Source organism: Manis pentadactyla, chromosome 3 (assembly GCF_030020395.1).
Source record: "Manis pentadactyla isolate mManPen7 chromosome 3, mManPen7.hap1, whole genome shotgun sequence".
Lineage (NCBI taxonomy): Eukaryota > Metazoa > Chordata > Mammalia > Pholidota > Manidae > Manis > Manis pentadactyla.
In genome coordinates, this window is record NC_080021.1 from 52,694,227 (window position 1) to 52,720,223 (window position 25,997).

The 25,997-nt window shown below is 35.7% G+C and overlaps 1 protein-coding gene across 1 annotated transcript in view; it reads left to right on the top strand.

Annotated features, from left to right (window-relative positions):
• Positions 1 to 25,997, top strand: part of CNGB3 (cyclic nucleotide gated channel subunit beta 3) — a 175,905-nt gene that overhangs the window by 95,162 nt on the left and 54,746 nt on the right. Inside the window, exons 7-10 of the mRNA XM_036925101.2 lie at positions 3,877 to 3,927; positions 6,474 to 6,560; positions 16,074 to 16,138; positions 16,870 to 16,992. Coding sequence (XP_036780996.2) covers positions 3,877 to 3,927; positions 6,474 to 6,560; positions 16,074 to 16,138; positions 16,870 to 16,992 — 326 coding nt within the window. The remainder of the gene's footprint in view (positions 1 to 3,876; positions 3,928 to 6,473; positions 6,561 to 16,073; positions 16,139 to 16,869; positions 16,993 to 25,997) is intronic.

A 25,997-nucleotide genomic window follows, 5' to 3' on the forward strand; every position in this document is an offset into this window, starting at 1 on the left:
TCTCATAAGGCAACATCAAATACAGGTTTGTGCTCCCAGCGCAGATCTCCAGAGCTAGGTATTCAGCAGTCCCAAGCCTTCCACTCCCTCCCTGCTTCGATTCTCTTCCTCCCGCCAGTGAGCTGGGGTGGGGGAAGGGCTCGGGTCCTGCGGAGCCACAGCTCTGGTACCTTACCCCGTTTGTTGAGTTCTGCTCTTTCCTCCAGGTGTAATCAATCAGACACCATCCTCTTTCCTGTTGCTCTCTCAGGATGAGTTGCACCAATTAAATTTTCTAATTGTATCCAGTTTTAGGAGGAAGCTTCTCTCTCTCCTCTCATACTGCCATCTTTAATCCCATCCTCACCGCTGAATTTTATCAGTCATTTAGTGAAGACCTAATACCCGTTCTCCCTAAAGTTTTCCAAAAAATAGAAGAGGAGGGAATACTTCCAAACTCATTCTATGAGGCCAGCATCACTCTAATACCAAAACCAGGCAAACACACCACAAAAAAAGAAAACTACAGACCAATATCCCTGATGAATATATATGCAAAAATACTCAACAAAATATTAGCAAACCGAACTCAAAAATACATCAAAAGGATGATCCATCATGATCAAATTGGATTTATGCCAGGGATGCAAGGATGGTACAACATCTGAAAATCCATCAACATCACCCACCACATCAACAAAAAGGACAAAAACCACATGATCATCTCCATAGATGCTGAAAAAGCATTTGACAAAATTCAACATCCATTCATGATAAAAACCCTCAACAAAATGGGTATAGAGAGTAAGTACCTCAACATAATAAAGGCCATATATGATAAACCCACAGCCAACATCATACTTAACAGCGAGAAGCTGAAAGCTTTTCCTCTAAGATCAGAAACAAGACAGGGATGCCCACTCTCCCCACTGTTATTTAACATAATACTGGAGGTTCTAGCCACAACAATAGGACAAAACAAAGAAATACAAGGAATCCAGATTGGCAAGGAAGAAGTTAAACTGTCCCTGTTTGCAGATGACATGATATTGTACATAAAAACCCAAAGAATCCACTTCAAAACTACTAAATCTAATATATGGTTCAGCAACGTTGCAGGATACAAAATTAATACACAGAAATCTGTGGCATTCCTATACACTAACAATGAACTAGAAGACATAGAAATCAGGAAAACAATTCCATTCACAATTGCATCAAAAAGAATAAAATACCTAGGAATAAACCTAAGCAAGGAATTGAAAGACCTATACTCTGAAAACTATAAGACATTCATGAGAGAAATTAAAGAAGACACCAATAAATTGAAACACATCCCATGCTCATGGATAGGAAGAATTAATATTGTCAAAATAGCCATCCTGCCTAAAGCAATCTATAGATTCAATGCAATTCCTATCAAAATACCAACAGCATTCTTCAATGAACTAGAGAAAATCATCCTAAAATTCATATGAAACCACAAAAGACCTCGAATAGCCAAAGCAATCCTGAGAAGGAAAAATAAAGCAGGGGGAATTACACTCCCCAACTTCAATCTCTACTACAAAGCCACAGTAATCAAGACAATTTGGTATTGGCTCAAGAACAGACCCATAGACCAATGGAACAGACTAGAGAGCCCTGATATTAACCCAACCATATATTGTCAATTAATATATGATAAAGGAGCCATGGACATACAATGGGGAAATGACAGACAGCCTCTTCAACAGCTAGTGTTGGCAAAAGTGGACAGCTACATGCAAGAGAATGAAACTGGATTATTGTTTAATCCCATACACAAAAGTAAACTCGAAATGGATTAAAGACTTGAATGTAAGTCATGAAACCATAAGACTCCTAGAAGACAACATAGGCAAACATCTCCTGAATATAAGCATGAGCAACTTCTTCCTTAACCCATCTCCTCGAGAAAGGGAAACAAAAGCAAAAATGAACTCAAGGGACTACATCAAACTAAAAAGTTTCTGTACGGCAAAGGACACCATCAGAAGAACAAAAAGGCATCCTACAGTATAGGAGAATATATTTGTAAATGACATATCCGACAAGGTGTTCACATCCAAAATATATAAAGAACTTACACATCTTGGCACCCAAAGAGCAAATAACCTGATTAACAAATGAGCACAGGATGTGAAGAGATCGTTCTCTAAAGAGGAAATTCGATGGCCAACAGACACATGAAAAGATGCTCCACATCACTAATCATCAGGGAAATGCAAATTAAAACCACAATGAGATATCACCTCACACCAGTAAGGATGGCCAGCATCCAAAAGTCTAAGAACAACAAATGTTGGTGAGGATGCAGAGAAAGGGGAAACCTCCTACACTGCTGGTGGGAATGTAAGCTAGTTCAACCATTGTGGAAAGCAATATGGAGGTTCCTCAAAAAACTAAAAATAGAAATACCATTAGACCCCGGAATCCCACTTCTTGGAATATACCCAAAGAATACAACTTCTCAGACTCAAAAAGATATATGCACCCCTATGCTCATGGCAGTACTTTTTGCAATAGCCAAGATATGGAAGCAACCTAAGTGTCCATCTGTAGTTGAATGGATAAAGAAGATGTAGCACGTATATACAATAGAATACTATTCACCCATAAGAAAGAAACAAACCCTACCATTTGCAACAATGTGGATGTTGCTGGAGGACATTATGCTCAGTGAAATAAGCCAGGTGGAGATAGACAAATGCCAAATGATTTCCCTCATTTGTGGAGTATAACAATGAGGCAAAACCGAAGGAACAAATGGCAGCAGTCTCAGAGACTCCAAGAAGGGACTAGTGGTTACCAAAGGGGAGAGATGGGGGAGGGTGGGTGGGGAGGGAGGGAAAAGCGGACTGAGGGGTATTATGTTTAATACACGTGGTGTGGGGGATTATGGGGAGAACAGTGTATCACAGACAAGTGACATAGTGGATCTCTGGCAACTTGCTGCACTGATGGACAGTGACTGCATTGGGGTATGGGTAGGGACTTGATAGTATGGGTAAATGTAGTAACCACATTGTTTATTCATGTGAAACCTTCATAGGAGTGTATATCAATCATATGTAAATTTTAAAAAATGTCAAATGCTTCAAAAGGTTTTATTCACCTCTTCACTCCTTTATCTATTAATTCACTCAATAAATATTTATTGTGCTTCTAGTATATTCTGACCACTAATTATATATAGTTGCTAAACAAAATTAATCCTGTCCTGAGATAGATTACTTTTAAATTAAATTAACTGAGTTTAATAAGTGGGCCAAGAAATAATACATGTGTAATTTCAAAACATGGTAAACGCCATGAAAGAATGCTAAGAGTTATAAAGTGCTGCCTGGATGTGATTATTAGGTAGTTATTGGTAGTCTATAAAAACTGGTAGTCTTACAAGTAGTGATTCTATAGCATCTTACTACACTGATGGACAGTGACTGTAATGGGGTATGTGCTGGGGACTTGATGATGGGGGAAGTCTAGTAAGCATAATATTGCTCATGTAATTGTAGATTAATGATACCAAAATTTTTAAAATAAATAAATAAATGGTAGTCTTAATAGAATAGGAGAAGTGAGCAAAATTGCCACCAAATTGCCATAGTTACAGAATAAATATGAGGAAAGGGTGTGGAGGAAAATAATATAGGCAACTCTTAAGAAGCCTGTGTGTGATAAATGATAGAGCAGAAACAAAAAGAAAACAAATACCAAGGATGATCTTTTGTTGCTGTTTTATAATATGGGAGGATAAAGCATATTTGTAGCCAGAAGTTGGAAGGAACCAACAGTAATAAATAGCTATAAATAGTTTTTAAAGTGAGAAAATAATTGATGAAATTGGAAAAAGTAATATGAGATATAACATTTCAGGTGGATCCAAATGAACTGAAGAGACACTACAGAAGTTCTACAAAGTTTCAGGTAGGTGACTCACAATTCCAAAATTGTTCAAGTAATCCATTATCATTTTGACTTTACGTCTCATATATAAACTTCTACAAAAAAACTTACTTCCTTTCAGAATTATAACCTTTGTAACCAAATTTGTGCAGGTGAAGTTTTGTTAGGTAAAGGCGAACCTGAAGTTTTTACCTGTCAGTAATTATATGATATACTTTCTTTTAAGTACAAATATGGATCTTTATCAGACAAAACAAAATCTTAGTGCTCACATTTAAATTCTGATTTAAACATCAGTAAAGGAGTATGGTGTATACTTTGTCTTGTCCATACAGAATGCTAGTCTCCAATTCATATCAAATGATGATTTTAAAAGTTTGTAAAATTGTTTCTAATTCTGTTTCTTTCTTGTTCATATAAGCAAAATAAAAAATAGAAAACAAGCAATTATTTGAAAACAGTTTCCTTTCCTTAAAGAACATAATATTCCAAATAACATAAATAATCCAAAAGATAAAGTCATTATCTTTTATTTGTTTCTTCTCTGAGAAATAGGCAGAGATTTGGGGGTTATCCAAGGTTACCAGTTTGTATGAGTGAATTTCAGCTTCCTATTTCAAAGATAATACCTTACTTACTGATCTCAATTTTTGGTTAAAAATACAAATCTGGGTTTAGGTGCCAAATTGTCCCTATTAGTAACCTTTGGTGATTAAAATCTCTTTTGATTTGTTATTATCTCCAATAATTTTATTTGCAAAAAATTGCCACACATTTAGGCATATTCATAAAAGATCTACACTACTTTGATGAACTCAAAAAAGAGAATGAACATTGTAAATGCCAGAAAGATTATTCCAAACGCTTAACCACTTTCTTAAATTTGAATAAGGGCCAATGAACTCAGATATTTAATTTGCATTTACACTTTACATTTAATTGTATATTTATTTCATTGTGGTCACTCCTTTCAAATTCCCTTAGCACACCCTGCCTGTCACATGGCATTGTATTGTGCTTATTTTTGAGCTTGGTTACTCCACTGTTAGATTGTTAACTCCTTGTGGACAGAAACAGTAACTTACTCCTATTTCAACCCCACATGCTTTGCAAAGTGTCTTGCACAGATCACAGTGTTGGTCACTACTTGGGAATGAGAAAGATAAAAAATGTTATCTCTACCTGCAAACACACACTAATGTGTTACTATCAAATATGACTAATGACAATTTACATAGATAAGTCAAGGGGGCAGTGGAGAAAGTAGATAAGAGCAAGTAGTAAGATCATTATTCTGACATATTAGGTCTAATAAAGTTATTTTGAAAGTGAAAAAATATATATAAGTATGATTTGAGCCAGAAAACATGAGTTCTAGAATAGCACTAGACAAGTCAATAGCTCCAGGCTCTTGCTTATTGGTAAGACATTATTTTAGCAACTATTCTGTACACCTTTCAACTTAATACCAGTCTCAATATCTGTAGAGTAAAATCAACAAGGTTTGATGATATGGTGCAATTTCTAAACCAATGCCTTCAGTAAGTAATTTGTTTATAATAGCCAATTGGGTTAATTCAAACAGAAAATTCCATTTCTTTTCAATAGCACTAGGCTATTGTGAAATTCTGCTACACAATTAATTACCTCAACTCTCTATTCCATATGTATGGCCTTATAGGAATCTCTTAGCTGCTTTTAATTGTTTTAAATTGATTAATTAATTAATTAATGATTTTAAATATGCCCTACTTTTCAAGACCACATAAAATTCATGAAAATGAATAATTATCTTACATGAAAGAACTTTTATAGTTATCATTGCAGTAAGGAAAGTATTCAATTGTGATGTTCATTACCAGGATAATAGAAAGCCAAAATAATTTAAATACAAATTTCAAAATATATATTTTTATCTGTAATGGTACTTTAAGTACCTTCTCCCTTTGGAGCTGCTGATTAGTTATAAATGGAATTGATTTCTTTCCTCTCCTCTCTCTTAGCCTGCAGTCTCCAATAGATACTTCCACAGCAGTTTATTGTTAGCGATATGATCTAAAGTAGACAGCCGAGAAAGAATTGAGGAGTCTGGATGAACCACCAACGATATAATCAGTCCTGAACACTGGGGAGTCGGCAGAAACATGAAAATATATCTCTGCAAAGAATGTGCAATGGTTTCAAATAAAATCAAGAATGGGCTTGATTTTCAGTCCAAAAGCCTCACATTTAAAACACCATTAAAATGTATTTTAACATTAGCAACTGTGCTATCTCTGAAGCATATTACAACAAAAATCCCAGAAAACACAGTACCTGAGGAAAAATCAGATGCGTGAAGGTGGAAATGATACAATGGAAGCAGTCTCTAAAATAGTGTTCTCATGTTCATGGTGTTAAATGCCTTTCAATGGTACCATGCATATTTAACTAAATATGCAATTTCCTGTTAAACAACAGAAAATTCATGTTGACTGGTTAGCACATACATATATTGGTATAAATCAGTCCTTGTCCAAAAAAGCATTTAAATACAACATAACTGTGAATTTTTGTTCTTCCAACAGTTGGATGTCGCATCAGTAATGCCATTAGATGTTTTCTACCTCTTCTTTGGGTTTAATCCAGTATTTAGGACAAATAGGATATTAAAGGTAAAATAACTATATTTCATTCTCTTCTTATAATAATAGAAATTTTTTATTGATTTAATAACTTCAAAGTATAATAATCTTAATTTTTACCAAAGTTTCCTCCATTTTTCTGCCCTCATCAATGCTATGAGTTTTAAAAACTGAACTAAGGAAAAGAATTACTTCCACTGATAGAAATTGATCTTGGTAGTTTTCAATTCTATATATATATTTTTTTCTGGTATCATTAATCTACAATTACATGAGGAACATTATGTTTACTAGACTCTCCCCTTCACCAAGTCCCCCCAACAAACCCCATTACAGTCACTGTCCATCAGCGTAGTAAGATGCTGTAGAATCACTACTTGTCTTCTTTCTGTTGCACAGACCTCCCTGTGCCCCCTCACACATTGTACATGCTAATCTTTCCCCTCCCCCTTATCCCTCTCTTCCCATCCATCCTCCCCAGTCCCTTTCCCTTTGGTAACTGTTAGTCCATTCTTGGGTTCTGTGATTCTGATGCTGTTTTGTTCATTCAGTTTTTTCTTTGTTCTTATACTCCACAGATAAGTGAAATCATTTGGTGCATGTCTTTCTCCACCTCACTTATTTCACTGAGCATAATACTCTCTAGCTCCATCCATGTTGTTGCAAATGGTAGGATTTGTTTTCTTCTTATGGCTGAATAATATTCCATTGTGTATATGTATCACCTCTTCTTTATCCATTCATCTACTGGTGGACACTTAGGTTGCTTCCGTTTCTTGGCTATTGTAAAGAGTGCTGCAATAAACATAGGGGTACATCTGTCTTTTTCAAACTGGGCTGCTGTATTCTTAGGGTAAATTCCTAGGAGTGGAATTCCTGAGTCAAATGGTATTTCTATTTTGAGCTTTTTGAGGAATTTCCATACTGCTTTCCACAACGACTGAACTAATTTACATTCCCACCTGCAGTGTAGGAGGGTACCCCTTTCTCCACAACCTCGCCAACATTTGTTGTTTTTTGTCTTTTGGATGGTGGCGATCCTTACTGGTGTGAGGTGATATCTCATTGTGGTCTAATTTGCATTTCTCTGATGACTAGCGATGTGGAGCATATTTTCATGTGTCTGTTGGCCATCTGAATTTCTTCTTTGAAGATCTGTCTGTTCAGCTCCTCTGTCAATTTTTTAATTGGATTATTTGCTTTTTGTTTGTTGAGGTGTGTGAGCTCTTCATATATTTTGGATGTCAACCCTTTATCAAATCTGTCATTTATGAATATATTCTTCCATACTGCAGGATGCCTTTTTGTTCTATTGATGGTGTCCTTTGCTGTACAGAAGCTTTTCAGTTTGATGTAGTCCCACTTTTCCATTTTTGCTTTTGTTTTCCTTGCCTGGGGAGATATGTTCATAAAGAAGTCACTCATGTTTATGTCCAAGAGGTTTTTGCCTATGTTTTTCTCTAAGAGTTTCATGGTGTCATGACTTACATTTAGGTCTTTGATCCATTTTGAGTTTACTTTTGTGTATGGGGTTAGACAATGATCCAGTTTCATTCTCTTGCATGAAGCTGCCCAGTTTTGCCAACACCAACTGTTGAAGAGGCTGTCATCTCCCCATTGCATGTCCATGGCTCCTTTATTGTATATTAATTGACCATATATGTTTGTGTTAATGTCTGGAGTCTCTATTCTGTTCCACTGGTCTGTGGCTCTGTTCTTGTGCCAGTACCAAATTGTCTTGATTACTGTGGCTTTGTAGTAGAGCTTGAAGTTGGGGAGTGAGATCCCCCCACTTTATTCTTCCTTCTCAGGATTGCTTTGGCTATTCGGGGTCTTTTGTAGTTCCATATGAAGTTTAGAACTATTTGTTCCAGTTCGTTGAAGAATTCTGTTGGTAATATGATAGGGATTGTGTAGAATCTGTAGATTGCTTTGGGCAGGATGGCCATTCTGACAATATTGATTATTCCTTGCCAAGAGCATGGGATGAGTTTCCATTTGTTAGTGTCCTCTTTAATTTCTTTTAAGAGTGTCTTGTAATTTTCTGGGTATAGGTCTTTCACTTCCTTGGTTAGGTTTATTCCAAAGTATTTTATTCTTTTCGATGCTACTGTGAATGGAATTGTTTTCCTGATTTCTCTTTCTATTAGTTCATTGTTAGTGTATAGGAAAGCCACAGATTTCTGTGTATTAATTTTGTATCCTGCAACTTTAGTGAATTCCGACATTAGTTCTAGTAGTTTTGGAGTGGAGTCTTTAGGGTTTTTTATGTACAATATCATGTAATCTGCAAATAGTGACAGTTTGACTTCTTCTTTACCGATCTGGATTCTTGTATTTCTTTGTTTTGTCCTATTGCCATGGCTAGGACCTACAGTATTATGTTAAGTTACAGTGGGGAGAGTGGGTATCCCTGTCTTGTTCCCAAACTTAGAGGAAAAGCTTTCAGCTTCCCGCTGTTAAGTATGATGTTGGCTGTGGGTTTATCATATGTGGCTTTTATTATGTTGAGGTACTTGCCCTCTATACCCATTTTGCTGAGAGTTTTTATCATGAATGAATGTTGAATTTTGTTGAATGCTTTTACAGCGTCTATGGAGATGATCATGTGGTTTTGGTCCTTCTTTTTGTTTATGTGGTGGATGATGTTAATGGATTTTCAAATGTTGTACCATCCTTGCATTCCTGATGTGAATCCCACTTGGTCATGGTGTATGATGCTCGTGATGTATTTTTTTATTTGGTTTGCTCATATTTTGTTGAGTATTTTTGCATCTATGTTCATCAGGGATAATGGTCTGTAATTTTCTATTTTGGTGGGGTCTTTGCCTGGTTTTGCTATTAATGTGATACTGGCTTCATAGAATGAGTTTGGGAGTATTCCCTCCTCTTCTATTTTTTGGAAAACGTTAAGGCTATTTGGTCGTATGTCTTCTCTGTATGTCTGATAAAATTCCACGGTAAATCCATCTGGCCCAGGGGTTTTGCTCTTGGGTAGTTTTTTGATTACCACTTCAATTTCTTTGCTCATAAATGGACTGTTTAGATTTTCTATTTCTTCCTTGGTCAATCTTGGAAGGTTGTATTTTTCTAGGAAGTTGTCCATTTCTTCTAGGTTTTCCAGCTTGTTAGCATATAGGTTTTCATAGTATTCTCTAATAATTCTTTGTATTTCTGTGGGGTCCATTGTGATTTTTCCTGTCTCATTTCTGATTCTGTTGATGTGTGTTGATTCTCTTTTTCTCTTCATAAGTCTGGCTAGGGGCCTATCTATTTTGTTTATTTTCTCAAAGAACTAGCTCCTGGTTTCATTGATTTTTTCCTATTGTTTTATTCTTCTCAATTTTATTTATTTCTCCTCTGATCTTTATTATGTCCCTCTTTCTGCTGACTTTAGGCCTCTTTTGTTCTTCTTTTTCCAATTTCAATAATTGTGACTTTAGAGTGAGTATTCATTTGGGATTGTTCTTCCTTCTTTAAATATGCCTAGATTGCTATATACTTTCCTCTTAGAACTGCTTTGCTGCATCCCACAGAAGTTGGGGCTTTGTGCTGCTGTCATTTGTTTCCATATATTGCTTGATCTCTATTTTAATTTGGCCGTTGATCCATTGATTTTTTAGGAGCATGTTGTTAAACCTCCATGTGTTTGTGAGCCTTTTTGCTTTCTTTGTACAATTTATTTCTAGTTTTATCCCTTTGTGGGTAGAATTTCAATCTTTTTGAAATTACTGTGGCTCTTTTTGTGGTCTAGTATGTGGTCTATTCTGGAAAATGTTCTATGTGCATTTGAGAAGAATGTGTATCCTGTTGCTTTTGGGTGTAGAGTTCGGTAGATGTCTATTAGGTATCTGTTCTAGTTTGTTGTTCAATGCCTCTGTGTCCTTCCTTATTTTCTGTCTGGTTGATCTGTCCTTTGGAGTGAGTGGTGTGTTGAAGTCTCCTAAAATGAATGCATTGCATTCTATTTCCTCCTTTAATTCTGTTAGTATTTGTTTCACAAATGTTGGTGCTCCTGTATGGGTGCATATGTATTTATAATGGTTATATCCTCTTGTCTGGACTGACCCCTTTATCATTATGTAATGTCCTTCTTTATCTCTTATTACTTTCTTTGTTTTGAAGTCTATTTTGTCTGATACTAGTACTGCAACACCTGCTTTTTTCTCCCTATTGTTTGCATGAAATATCTTTTTCCATACCTTGACTTTTAGTCTGTGTATGTCTGTGGGTTTGAGGTGGGTCTCTTGTAAGCAGCATATAGATGGGTCTTGCTTTTTTATCCATTCTATTACTCTGTGTCTTTTGATTGGTGCATTCAGTCCATTTCATTTAGGGTGATTATCGAAAGACATGTACTTATTGCCATTTCAGGCTTTAGATTCGTGGTTACCAAAGGTTCAAGGTTAGCTTCTTTACTATCTTACTGTCTAACTTAACTCTCTTATTGTGCAATTATAAACACAGTCTGATGATTCTTTATTCCTCTCCCTTCTTATTCCTCCTCTCCATTCTGTATATGTTAGGTGTTTTATTCTGTGCTCTTTTGTGTTTCCTTTGACTGCTTTTGTGAGTAGTTCATTGTCTTTTTTGCCTTTAGTTAGTATTTGGTTGGTCTGCTTTCTTTGCTGTGATTTTATTTTCTCTGGTGACATATATTTAGCCTTAGGACTGCTTCCATCTGGAGAAGTCTCTCTAAAATACCCCATAGAGTTGGTTTGTGGGAGGCAAATTCCCTTAACTTTTGCTTGTCTGGGAATTATTTAATCCCTCCTTCATATTTAAATGATAATCGTGCTGGATACAGTATCCGTGGTTCAAGGCCCTTCTGTTTCATTGCATTAAATATATCATGCCATTCTCTTCTGGCCTGTAAGATTTCTGTTGAGATGTCTGATGATAGCCTGATGGGTTTTCCTTTGTAGGTGACCTTTTTTCCCTCTCTGGCTGCCTTTATTACTCTGTCCTTGTCCTTGATCTTGACCATATTAATTATTATGTGTCTTGGTGTTGTCCTCCTTGGATCCCTTCTGTTGGGAGTTCTGTGTGCTTCCGTGGTCTGAAAGACTATTTCCTCCCCCAGTTTGGGGAAGTTTTCAGCAATTATTTCTTCAAAGACACTTTCTATCGCTTTTTCTCTCTCTTCTTCTTCTGGTACCCCTATAATGGGGATATTGTTCTATTTGGAATGGTCACACAGTTCTCTTAATATTCTTTCATTCCTGGAGACCCTTTTATCTCTCTCCACCTCAGCTTCTCTTTGTTCCTGTTCTCTCATTTCTAATCCATTAATGGCCTCTTGCACCTCATCCAGTCTGCTCTTAAGTCCTTCCAGAGATTGTTTTATTTCTGTGTTCTCCCTCCCAACTTTATCCATTAGCCTTGCATATTTCTCTGCAGCTCCATCAGCATGTTTATGACCTTTATTTTGAATTATTTTCAGGAAGATTGGGTGAATCTATCTCCCCAGACTCCTTCTCAGTGGTTGTTTGCGTTTTTCTTGTCTGGATCAAATTCTTCTGCCTTTTCATGGCAATAGAGGTAGTCATGGGCAGTTGGCATGTGTGTCAGCTGGGAAAGCAAAGTCCCTTCCCACTTGCTGTTTGCCTTCCTCTCCTGCGAGAGTGGCAATCACTAATGACTTGTGCTGGGCAGCTTCACGCTGATGGGGCCTCTGAGTCTTGTCCGGGCAGCTGCGGAGGGGGCTCTGGGTGTTTGCTGTGGGTGTGTCTGCTCTCAGGCTGCTCCCCTGCTATGGCAGGGCTGCACCAGAGGGGGAATGGATGGGAGGCTGTTTATCACCATGAGGGGCCTCAGAGCTGTGCTGCCTCCCAGAGGGTTAGAGCACCCGGAGTTCCCTGGGATTCCCCACTGCTGAGCTGAGTGTGCCGGGACGCTTCCATCCAGCTGTGAGGCCCCTGTCCCTTTAAGACTTTCCAAAAGCACTCACTTATTTTTTGTCCCAGGGGAGCCGGCTGCAGGGACTCACCCATAGATTTTACTGTTCCATTTCCCTAATAACCAGCACACCACACACTGTGTGTCCATGCTCCTGGTGCAGATGATGAGGGCTGGGCTATTTAGCAGACTTGGGCTCCCACTCCCTCCCTGCTCTGACTGCTTTCCTCCCACTGGAGACCTGGTGTGGAATGCGTGCTCTGGTCCCACTGGGCTACAGCTTGTATCTTACCTCCTTCATGAGGTGCTGATTTCTTGCAGATGTAGATGTAGCCTGGGTGTTGCACTGTATCTTCTGGTCTCTCTTTTAGGAATAGTTGTGTTTGTTGTATTTTCAAAAATATGTATGGTTTTGGGAGGAGATTTCCGCTGCCCTACTCATGCTGCCATCTTGGCTCCTCCCCCAAATTCTATATTTTACAAGGGGCATTTTTATAATCTAAGATAAGAATGTTTTTGTACTTCTAAATACAATTATATCTACAAATGAATTTATTATAATTTTATTCTTTTCTGTTTGTCCTTTTTTATAAAACCATCACTGAAGGCCTGGAACATAGGCTGTAAAATGAAGAAGTTAGATTAGATGAACTCTGAATTATCTCACTCATCTAAACCTCTATAGTTTTAGAAAAAACTGCAAACACAATTTTGCATAACAAAATTATTTACATACTTGGGTACAACTTAACCATCCATAAATGGGGAACTAGTTAAATTATGGTACATCTATATAATAGAATACTTTATAACACAAAAAAATAAAGAAAGAAAGGAAGTTTCCTATGAACTGATAAGGTAAGACCTCCAAGACAAACTGCTAAGTTAAAGAAAAAAATTGAAAACAGCTACAGAAGAGTTTATAGAACAATACTAACTTTTGTGTAACAGAAAGAGGAAAATATTTAATTTTTCTGTATTTATGTAAACAATGTAATACTGCAAAAAATCTAATAAACATGGTTAATTGAGGTGGGGATGGTAGGCAAGAGAGAAAATCAGGATTGCTAGATACAGGAATAGGAGCAAGACTTTGAAGGTATGTATTGCCTAGTGTTTTTGAACTATGTGAACATATTATGTATTGAAAAAGATTCCAAAACATAAATATTTTATACCTTATAACTTCATTGGGTATCTAAAAACACCTCTGAAGAGAGTCAGGATGGGAAACTTCATATAAATTTTTAACAATAGCAATGATAGCTTGTATTTCCAGCGAAGACCTTCTTAAAATGAACACCAAAGATTTCATAAATTTTAGGTGGTTATCTCTTTCAAATCTTGGTAAGACATGATTGCATCCCTTGAAGAAGGGGTGAATCCTGACACCCTCAAAGCAACAGCAAAAGCAGCTGCCATTTGTCAAGTACATACTTTGTTAAACTTTATATTCATTATCTCACTTATATTCATTATCCAAACAACTTCATTTTAGAATGAAAATTAGCATGATGAAAAAATATGTTTCCAGACATGCTGCTAGTGAGTGGCAGCATCTAGAATCTATCACATATTTTTCTGACTCCAAATTCTTTACTCTATTCAGATTGGCAAATGAACTTCAACCTGAAAGGTTTTTCCTTCTATGGCCATGATTTTTACATGTCAAGAGGGACCTTACCCTGTATGTCTCATACATTCAAGACAACTCTAGAGATTTCTGTTTTGACCATGTAATGTGGGTCTAGCTTGGGGCAGAACTTAATGTTTGTTCCAAGCAGCTTAGCAGGAAAGTCATCCTTCATCAAATTTCTAGTCTCAAATGAGAGTTTCAGGAGGCCTTTGATCAGAGATAACCAACTTTCAGATTTAGGAGGTTTCTATGGATTTAGGAGTTTGTCTAGCATTATAATAAAAGCTTTTAAAATGCCAATTCTTTACATCCCATCTCTATATCACTAAGGTGTTCAAAAGCCCTCTAAAGTCAGTAGTTTTTTAAGTATAGGAGATACTGAAAGTAAACATTGATCTTCTTTTCATAGTCCCATAGTCCAGTTATTTCACATATCAGTATATCATTTTAACGCACAGTTCTCAGAAAAAAATAATTTATCTGTCTCCAAACTGTGTATGAGTAAACAAATTAAGAATGTAAATTTTCTCTACAGTGAACACTTAAGCTAAATTTGAAAACATGCCTTTGTAAATCAGAGAAAGACAAATACTGTATTATTTCACTTATATGTGGAATCTTTTTAACAAAAGAAATGAACAAACAAGTAAAACAGAAATAGACTCAAAGACACAAAGAGCAGACTGGTGGGTGCCATGGGGAAGGGGGATGAAAAAATGGGTGAAATAGGTGAAGGGGGTAAAAAATCAGTGAGACTTATGTATTGATCTTAGTGATGGTTACCTGAGTGTACACACATGTCAAAATTCCTCAAGCTGCACACTAATATTTGTGCATTTTATTGCATGTACCTCAAAAAAATTAAATAAACACACAGGAAAACAATTTAGAAACAAAAAGTTAAAGCATGACTTTGTGCAAACTTCTATTAAGAGTACAATAAACAAGTTACTACAAAGTGAAACTATCTTAATCAGAATGTTTGAGGGATCTTTCCTGCACAGGATTCTGGAAAAATAAGTCATTTGTATATATGTCTAATTAAATAATCATTACTATTATATCCATTTTTTAATTCCAAATGTTGTATTACTCTCATCTACATCAGATGAAATTTTGAACTAAATAATCCCTAATAATCCCTTCTATCATAAGATCCTGTGAATTTAAGCACATTAAATAATTAAATGCAATAACTCACATATGCACACAACTGGTTTAACAAACATGTTTTCTTATTGTCCTCGTTTTATGGATGAGGAAACCAAGGTACAGAAATATTAAGTGACTTTTCCAAGGCACAGGTAGTAAATGGAGGCAAGACTGATGTTTGGCTGTGTATTTCATGCTCTCACTCTTGCATTACACTGCCTATAGTAATAAAAGAGGAAGTGGGGGGCAGGAGTGCTTGTAGGGAGTATTAGCTGAGATAGAAGTAGATGTGAGCAAGGAAAAACCTTGGTGGAAATAACAACTACGTTTGTACTATATAGATATAAACTCATTGTATCCTTGAACAATGTCACGAATAGCTAACCAATGCTAATATGTATTGAACTTTAAATTTTGTTGAAATACACATTTAATGCAACCTGCTTAAAAATAATGCTAGTGTTGAGTAACAGGACTTAACACCTATTATGATCTCATTACACTATATTATACTTAAATCCTATCTTACGTTTTGAGGGGAGTATGAGTTTAGTTACTGTAATATGCTTTAAGAAAGAAAAGGAGAAACACGTTTTTAAGTTTGATTTTCAACAAGCATTACAAACAAAATTATAACTAGAGGAGAAAAACAAAATAAAGCAAGAAGCTCTGGAATTTTGGCACCATGATAAAATGTACTGCCCAGAGGAAAATATCACTAAACAGACCCTAGGTTTTTTTTTAAGACATATGAAGAATTATTTTCAGTAACAAAATCTATTTTATATAGTTTTCTTTAAATAGATGTATTTAACACTAACACACTTTTGGATTTCTTTTGCTTGTTTTCTACATAGTATACTTCATTTTTTGAGTTTAATCATCGCCTAGAGTCTGTAATGGACAAGGCATATATCTACAGGTAAAGTATAATTCAGTGTACTTTGGGGATGGGAGAGAAAGCATTGCTACAATGTTTTAGACAGTATTTGAAGACTATGACCTCCTTATGAAAGAAAAGGGGATAATCACAGACTTCTGGTTATAAAAATATAGGGTGATATTCTAAAACAGAAATGAATATTTTGAAGTGAGATAAAAGTATGAAAATCACATTAAATTTTAGGAGAACACAAGACTAAATACTAAGATGTATTATCTGCTTCAGTCAGAACAAGTACAGATAAATATATTCCTTCTCAAGCTGAATTTACATCTCTCTCATGACAATTCATTCTAATCTGAGTTTCATTCATTTGCTCTTCTGAATTTCACTTGCACAGAGGCCTCTAGTCACAGTTAAGAGTAGCATAAAGTCCCAGGAGCTTTTCAGAAATACCCAGTTAAATCAGCCTGGTGCATTTTATGGGACTCAAAGTGAAGAAGTGACCCTGGAGGCATATCTTTCAGGGAGTTGATTCATACCATCTGTGAAAAGAGGAGATTTTTTTTACACTCTGTCATTCCTAGCCAAGACACTGCAGTCAGAAAACATACAATAGCACCATCATTTTATACTGTACTAATGAGAGTTAACAGTTCACAAATTTAAGGCATGAAGATTCAGTGGAGACTTTTGGAAAGAAAATGTTAAAATAGGCTGCATTCCAGAAACAACATGAGTGCTTACTTGGCATTTATTCTCCTTGACAGAGTTATTCGAACAACTGGATACTTGCTGTTTACTCTGCATATTAATGCCTGTGCTTATTACTGGGCTTCAGAATATGAAGGAATTGGAGCTACTAAATGGGTGTATGATGGTAAAGGAAACAAGTAAGCTTCAAGTTTACCGGAAACTTTTATTGATTCTTCTTAACTATCTCTTTCAGTGATGAATTTCCTTAAGCCAGTGTTTTTGAAACAGAAGTCACAACCCGCTAATGGGCAGTATGTTTTTAAGTGAAAGAGGGTACAGGAAAGGAGATCAGGATACAAAATATCTGTCTGTCATACCTAGTAAGGGTGTGTGTCTGTGTGTCTTTCTATACCCTGGGTTGACCTGGGAAATGCATTTCTTACCCTGGGCCATGATCAAAGAAGTTTGGAAGCCTGTTTTAGACAACTGAGTGGTAAGATAACTTTTAATAACTCCATGCTGATTGTTAGTAATGAACTATGTTAATTACTTGCAGGACAGGTGCAGTGGCTAATTAGTTTACCACTGAAGGGTTTTATGAGTTTATCAGTCAGCTATAACCACTAATTCAATTAAACACTTATAAAGGAACAAAGATCATAAATTAAATTTGACAACTAGTTAGATATGCAAGTATCCCAGAAATAAAAGAGATCATTTGAAAAATTTAGTGCAGTAGAATTAGGACTCAATAATGGCAACTGGATTATTTAATAGTGAGATTTCCTTTTAGTCGACACAAGGGTCCTGCATAAAATACACTTCACTAACTTTCTGCTCCAATGAAATGACATTGAGCATATCATAAGGCAATTTCCTCACTGGAAAAGAGCAGGTTTCAGCATGACTTTGAAGGTTAGCTCAGCAGCCTTGGGAAGGAAAGCAATTATAGGACAGAGCAAAAAGAGTGAAGATACCACACAAAATTACACACTACCTAGAGTGAGTAGGATGTGTATGAGAGATTATAATAACATTTTTTGAGCTTTTAACCAGAACTGATTTTTAAAATTTAAAGTGAGAAGGCCCACTGATTGGGAAAATACATACACACATACACACACAAAATACATATGCTTAGAAAATTTATAAGCAAATCTGTAATTCCCTTTAGAATTAGTGGATTAAAGTATGTTCTTGATTTAATATAATAAATAATTTATATAGAAAACTCAGTAAGGTTTATATATTACCTTATGTAAGGATCAACTATATTAAATATTGTCTAAAAGTAAGCATGTAATGAATGCTGGTAAGGATGCGGAGAAAGGGGAACCCTCCCACACTGTTGGTGGGAATGTAAGTTAGTTCGACCATTGTGGAAACCAATATGAAGGTTCCTCAAAAAACTAAAAATAAAAATACCATTTGACCCAGGAATTCCACTACCTGGACTTTACCCAAAGAAAACAAGATCCCTGATTCAAAGACATATGCACCCACATGTTTATCGCAGCACTATTTATAATAGCCAAGATATGGAAGCAACCTAAGTGTGCATCAGTAGATGAATGGATAAAGAAGAGGTGGTACATATACACAATGGAATATTATTCAGCCATAAAAAGAAAAATCATACCATTTGCAACCATATGGATGGAACTAGAGGATATTATGCTCGGTGAAATAAGCCAGTTGGAGAAAGACAAGTACCAAATGATTTCACTCATTCATGGAGTATAACAACAAAGCAAAACTGAAGGAACAAAACAGCAGCAGACACAGACTCCAGGAAGGGACTAGTGGTTACCAAAGAGAAGGGGTTGAGAAGGGTGAGTGGTGAGGGAGGGAGAAGGGGATTAAGGGTCATTATAATTAATACTCACAATATAGGTAGGTCACAGGGAAGGCAGTATAGCATGGAGAAGACAAGTAATGACTCTATAGCATCTTATTACACTGATGGACAGTGATTGCAATGGGGTGGGGAAGGGGACTTAACCATATGGGTACATGTTGAAACAATATTGCTCACGTGAAACCTTCATAAAATTGTATATCAATGATACCTTAATTTTTTTTAAAGTGAGTATTTAATGTAAAATCATTAGATGCCCAATCTAATAACTGTTTTTATCAAATTAGCAAAATAATATAAAGCTGCATCAGAATGCCATTCAGAAAAGTGGAGCTGTTTTTCTTTTCACAACCATGGATACCTCTCCACAGCATTATTAGTGAACACATTTTGTTCCAGTGCCTAGAAAATTATTAAGAATATAACAAACATTCAATATATGTTAGATATTAAATAAGGCAAGATAAAGAGGAAGGAGAGTGAGGAAAAAAAGGAAGGAATGACCAAATCTGCATTATAAGAAAAAAAAATCTCAGCTTCACACATAAGAAATTCTAGCTAAATTGTGCTAATATTTTCAACTTCTAATTCCAGCTGTAGTATGGATCAGACCACCACATAGTTCTCCCTCTGAAATGCAGACAAATTACTTGTATTTTTTGTTGCAAAATTACTTTTTATAAGATACATTCTTACATAAATTACAATTACAGCTGTTTTCAATGTTTTCTGAATTCTCTGGAAGGTAAGAGGAATCTCCAAGTTCTAAAAACAAAGTACGTACTAAAGCTGGAGTGGAATGGTAAGTTAACCACTAAGAGACAGAAATAGAGAAGATAATTTCTTAATTAGTAGAAGAAAAAAAATAGAATAAGAAAACAAAAAAAGAAACTCAGTCAAAAAGACAACAAAGAAAAGAGGTTGTAGAGAGAAATTCAGAAAGGCAGGACAAATGGAAAGCACAATGTGAGATGGTAGAAACAACTTAACTATATCAACAAGCACAGTAAATTAATATGAATTATATTCACTTACCAAAAGAGATTGTCAAGTAATATAAGTCAAAATAGACCTTTAAAAAAATGATTTCAGAGAAAAATAAGGTCAACATATAATGGTAAAATTTCCATTCATCAATATATTCCAATTCTAAATGTGTATAGAACTAATAAAATACTTAAGATAAATCAAAGAAATTCATAAAGTAAAAATTAATAGAAGGAAGATAAATCGGTATATACACCATCAAAGTTTGAGATGTCAACACACAACTACTGGTTGATCTAGCAACCAAAAAATAATTAGTATTAGGATAATTTAAAAAATGAGAACCCAATTAACAGATTGATTCAATTAATATAAATAGAACTTTGCACCCAAGTTTTTCTCAATCACTCACAGCAAATTAAAGAAAATTACTATTTCTTAAGCCAAAAAGCATGCATCAGTACTGACAAATCAAAACCTCTAGAGACCGAGAGGTCTCTGAAATAAAAGGGTTAATTGAGCCTTTACAGATGCAGCCAGATGAGGACTGAGTCCTGGGACAAGAAATTCTGCTTCAGCAGCAGCAGGGCCAGTAACAGAAACAACTCCTGTCTGCCAGACTCGAGAACCTGGGCACATTTATGAAGGTCTCAAGGAAAGAAAGTTCATTAAATTCACATTGGCTACAGATAAGGAAGTCAGGCTAACGTGAAGAGGGAAAAATCGGGGGTAGGCTGTTAGTCCATAGAGAAGGCCTGTGCGTTGGTTTCTGATGATGGTCAGACACAAGGGGGATGAGGTGGTTTTGGGGACCTTCAAGATGCTTGTTGAAATTATACTCATCCAGGAAGGTGGAGTTTTGACTGATGACCTCAACTATTGATGGATGACCTTCCCATGTCTCTTTCCTTCATTCACCAGCCTTATGTCACTCAATTTGGAACATTTCTGAATGTTTGCCTTGTCAGTCCTTTCACAGCACGGATATCAGACAGCCCACATTCTCTGGTATAAAATGAGCATTACCCTTCAGCTCTGCTCTGCTCATTTACATAGGACTGTCACTCAGAACCAAAGCCCAATAATCCTGTTACCAGTTGTCAGGGACACAGGTTGCCATTCTTACAAAGAAAATGCCTTTAAAAGCAGCATTTTTATTTATTTTTAAGATAATTTGCATGTGGCAGTTATTTAATGTACTTGTATTTTCCTCACAGCTTTTAGACATCACCTACCCCTTCTGTCACTTTATATTACCCTTTGACTTTCTAGGCCTAAAGTGTTTTTACTTAACTGTTATGACAGTTTCTGATGACCTATAAATTGAAGGCTGCTTATGAGGCCACTGGACTTTTGCCCTAGTGAGAATTAGGCAGCAAACTGTGAGGCATAATGGAGCATTGTGAACATTTAAAATAAGAGTCAAGTTTATTACTATTCCATTAATCCTCCCCAGAATAATAATGTCTATTCATTTCAATAGAAGACAGTCATTTTCATTTATATTGAGGAGATGGCATCCTTCATTCAACTGTGAAATTTGACAAAGAAGGAAAGGGCTTAGCTCAAAAAGAAAATGTAAGTAGTTTAGGTTTCTTTAGTACCCAGAAATGTCCCCAGTGTTCCTTTGTCCATAATATATACCCCAAAATTATTTCTGATATATATTTCTCAATGTGCACAAACCTCTTAGCAAATCACCAGCTCTAATCCCTTACCCATAGATTCTCAAAGGAAAGAGTAATAAATCAAGCAAGGCTGTCAAAGAATCATGATTTTAGATGGGGTGGAGAAGGAATCAGAATTGCTATATCTTAATGCTAGGACGGTTTAGGGTAACATCTCCTTTATTTTACACATGAAGATGATGAAACCTATGTAGAAGAAGGATAATTACCGAGGGTTTCCTAGATACTTCAGTTCGAACACTCCAAAAAAAAAGAAAAAGAAAGGTCTCTACACTAGACATTAGACACCCTTTGAATGCAAGGAGAACACACCGGAACAGCAGTTAGGTGGACCAGAAGGAGAGGAAAGGCAGCGGACAGCATGTCAGGGAGAAGTCTTGAAGCAGATCACACACATGTGCTCACAGATTCAACCTTCCTGCGTTCTTACTTCATGAAGTCTAGGTATGTATAACCACTTATTCTTTCATATCACGCAATAAATAATATTAAGCTCCTATTGTACTAAGTCCAAAAATACCTGTCTTAGTGGAGTTTAAATTCTAATGAGACCATTCTGCACTATACTCAGGGCCTTCATGGATAAATTTACAGAAATCTGGAACTGAGATGGGTTGGGAGAGTTAAGACGGTCCACACATGAAGTATTGAATTGGGTACTTTTAAAAGTTGATGTCCTATTATATATCCACCACAATAGCTAAACTTAAAAACCCTGACAATACTAAGTGTTGAGGTAAGAATATGAAACAATTAGAACTCTCATACATTATTGGAGGGAATGTAAAATGACACAACCACTTTGGGAAAACACATGACAGTTTCTTTTACAATGAAACATACTTCCCTTATAAACAAAAATCTAAGCCTAAATATTTACTCAAGAGAAATGAACATATATGCCCATTTAAAAAAGTATATAAGTACATTCATATAATATCTATTCAAAATAAACCAAAACTTGAGACAGCTGGGGTTTTCATGCACAGGAGAATAGATCAACTGTGCTATGTTCATTCATGGATATACTCAGAATTTTTGGTATCAAAAATTAAAATAACTGGCATCTCTGGGGATAGCGATTGACTGTGAAGATGATTAAGAGAATTTTCTGGAATAATGGAAATGTTCAGTGTCTAGATAGGTCTTTTGGATACGTATTTGTCAAAATTCATCAAATAGTATACTTAAGATTTTTGCTTTTATTGTATTTCAAAACCTTTTACAAATTCTATACAAATACTGAACTCTAATTAATATATATTTTCTGAAATACTTTATGTAGGAGGAGGAGTCTTACTGTCTGCAAATTACTTTGAAATGTATCCAAAAAGTAAGATAGATTAATGGATAGCAAAAGGGAGGATTATGTGACAAAGTGAAAGATTCAAAGTAGAATATAGATGGTGGACATATGGGTATTCATTGTAAAATTCTTTCAATTTTTCTGTTTGTTGAAATTTTCCTTAACATGTTTGGGGGATGTTTCATGTCACATTTGTTTCATACAAGAAGAATTTCCATTTTCACACAGATGTTTTTATGGTTTTATATCAAATTCTGCCATATTGCTTTAACTTGGAGCTATAAATATACATAGCCTGTTAGATAGTTCATTAAATCAGCCAGATAGAATCTTCTTAAAAAGATCTATCAGAATAGAAATTAGAGAACAGAAATACAAAGAAGTTGAGGCAGAGAGAGAAAAAAGTATCTCTAGGAATGAAAGAATATTAAGAGAACTGTGTGACCAATCCAAACAGAACAATATTCACAATATAAGGGTACCAGAAGTAGAAGAGTGAAAAAAAGGGGTAGAAAGAATCTTTGAAGAAATAATTTATGAAAACTTCCCCAATCTGGGTAAGGAAATAATCTCTCAGGCCATGGAAGGGCACAAACCTGCCAACACTAGGGGCCCAAGGAAGACAACACCAAGACATAATAATTAAAATGGCAAAGATAAAGAAGGGATGAGGACAGACTATTAAAAGCAGTGAGAGAAAAAAGATCACATACAAAGGAAAACCCATCAGGCTATCATCAGACTTCTCAACAGAAACCTTACAGGCCAGAAGGGAGGGGCATGATATATTTAACGCAATGAAGCAGAAGGGCCTCAAACCAAGAATACTCTGCTCTGCAAGATTATCATTTAAATTTTAAGGAGGGATTAACAATTTCCAAATAAGCAAAAGTTGAGGGAATTAACCTCCCATAAACCATCTCTACAGTGTATTTTAAAGGGACTGCTCTAGATGGAAGTACTCCTAAGGCTAAGAGCTGTCACCAGAGAAAATAAAGCCACACTAAATTAAGTAGACCAATTAATTACTAACCAAATGTAAAATTAAATGAACTACCCAAAAAGTCAGTCAAGGGATACACAAAGAGTACAGAATATGACACCTAACATATAAAGAGTGGAGGAAGGAGAATAAGAAGGGAGAGAAATAAATAATCATCAGACTGTGTTTATAATAGCATAATAAGTGAGTTAAGTTAGACTGTTAGACAGTAAAGGAGCTGCCCTTGAACTTTTGGTAACCACGAATCCAAAGCCTGCAATACCAATAAGTACATATCTATCAATAATCACCCTAAATGTAAATGGACTGAATGTACCAATCAAAAGAAATAGAATTACGCAATGGTAAAAAGCATGACCTATCTATATGCTGACTACAAGAGACTCACTTCAAACCCAAAGACATATACAGACTAAAAGTGAAGGGATGGAAAAAGATATTTCATGCAAACAATAGGGGAAAAAAGCAGGAGTTGTAATGTCTCTATCAGATAAAATAGACTTCAAAACAAAGAAAGTAACAAGAGAAAGAAGGACATTATATAATGGTAAAGGGCTCAGTCCAATAAGAGGATATAACCATTATAAATATCTATGCACCCAACATAGGAGCACCCAAATATGTACAACAAATACTAACACAATTAAAGGAGAAATAGAATGCAATGCATTCATTTTAGGATATTTCAACACACCACTCACTCCAAAGGACAGATCAACCAGATAGAAAATAAGTAAGGACACAGAGGCACTGAACAACACATTAGAACAGATGAACCTAACAGACATCTACAGAACACTCCACCCAATAGCAGTAGGATACACATTCTTCTCAAGTGCACATGGAACATTTTCAAGAATAGATCACATGCTAGGCCACAAAAAGAGCCTCAGCAAATTCAGAAAGATTGAAATTGTACCAACCAACTTCTCATATCACAAAGGTATGAAACTAGAAATAAACTGTACAAAGAAAACAAAAAGGCTCACAAACACATGGATGCTTAACAACAATCTCCTAAATAATCAATGGATCAATAACCAAATTAAGAAGAGATCAAGAAATGTATGGAGACAAATGAATACAACAGCTCAATGACCCAACTTCTGTGGGATGCAGCAAAGGAAGTGCTAAGAGGAAAGTATACAGCAGTCCAGGCTTGTTTAAAGAAGGAAGAAAAATCCCAAATGTACAGTCTAAATTCATAATTATTGAAACTGGAAAAAGAACAAATGAGGCCTAAAGTCAGTAGAAGGAGGGATAAAATAAAGAGCAGAGAAGAAATAAATAAAATTGAGAAGAATAAAAACAATAGAAAGAATCAGTGAAACCAAGAGCTGGTTCTTTGAGAAAATAAACAAAATAAATAAACCCCTAGACAGACTTATCAAAAAAAAAAAAAAGAGAGAGCATCTATAAACATAAACAGAATCAGAAATGAGAAAGGAAAAATCACTATGTATACCACTGAAATACAAAGAATTATGAAAGAATTCTATGAAAAATTATATGCTAACAACTGGACAACCTAGAAGAAATAGACAACTTTCTGGAAAAATACAACTTTCCAAGATTGACCCAGGAAGAAACAGAAAATCTAAACAAACCAATTACTAGCAATGAAATTGAATCGGTAATCAAAAAACTACCCAAGAACAAAACCCCCATACCAGATGGTTTCAACACTGAATTTTACCAGACATTTAGAGAAGACCTAATACATATCCTCCTTAAAGTTTTCCAAAAAATAGAAGAGGAGAGAATACCACCAAACTCATTCTACGTAGTCAGCATCATTCTGATATGAAAACCAAAGAAACGACAAAAAAAGAAAATTACAGACCAATATCCCTGATGAACACAGATGCAGAAATACTCAATAATATATTATCAAACCAAATTCAAAAATACATCAAAAAGATCATACATCGTGATCAAGTGGGATTCATTCCAAGGATGCAAGGACGGTACAACATTAAAAAACCCATCAACATCATCTATCACATCAATAAAAAGAAGGACAAAAATCACATGATCATTTCCATAGATGCTGAAAAGGCATTTGACAAAATTTAACACCCATTCATGATAAAAAAAAACTCTCATCAAAATGGGTATAGAGGGCAAGTACCTCAACATAAAAAAGGCCATATATGATAAACCCACAGCCAACATCATACTTAACAGTGAAAAGCTTAAAGCTTTTCCTCTAAAATCGGGAACAAAACAAATATGTCCACTCTCCCCACTTCTATTCAACATACTACTCGAGGTCTTAGCCATAGAAATTAGACAACACAAAGAAATAAAAGGCATCCAGATAGGTAAGGAATAAGTTAAACTGTCATGTTTTGCATATG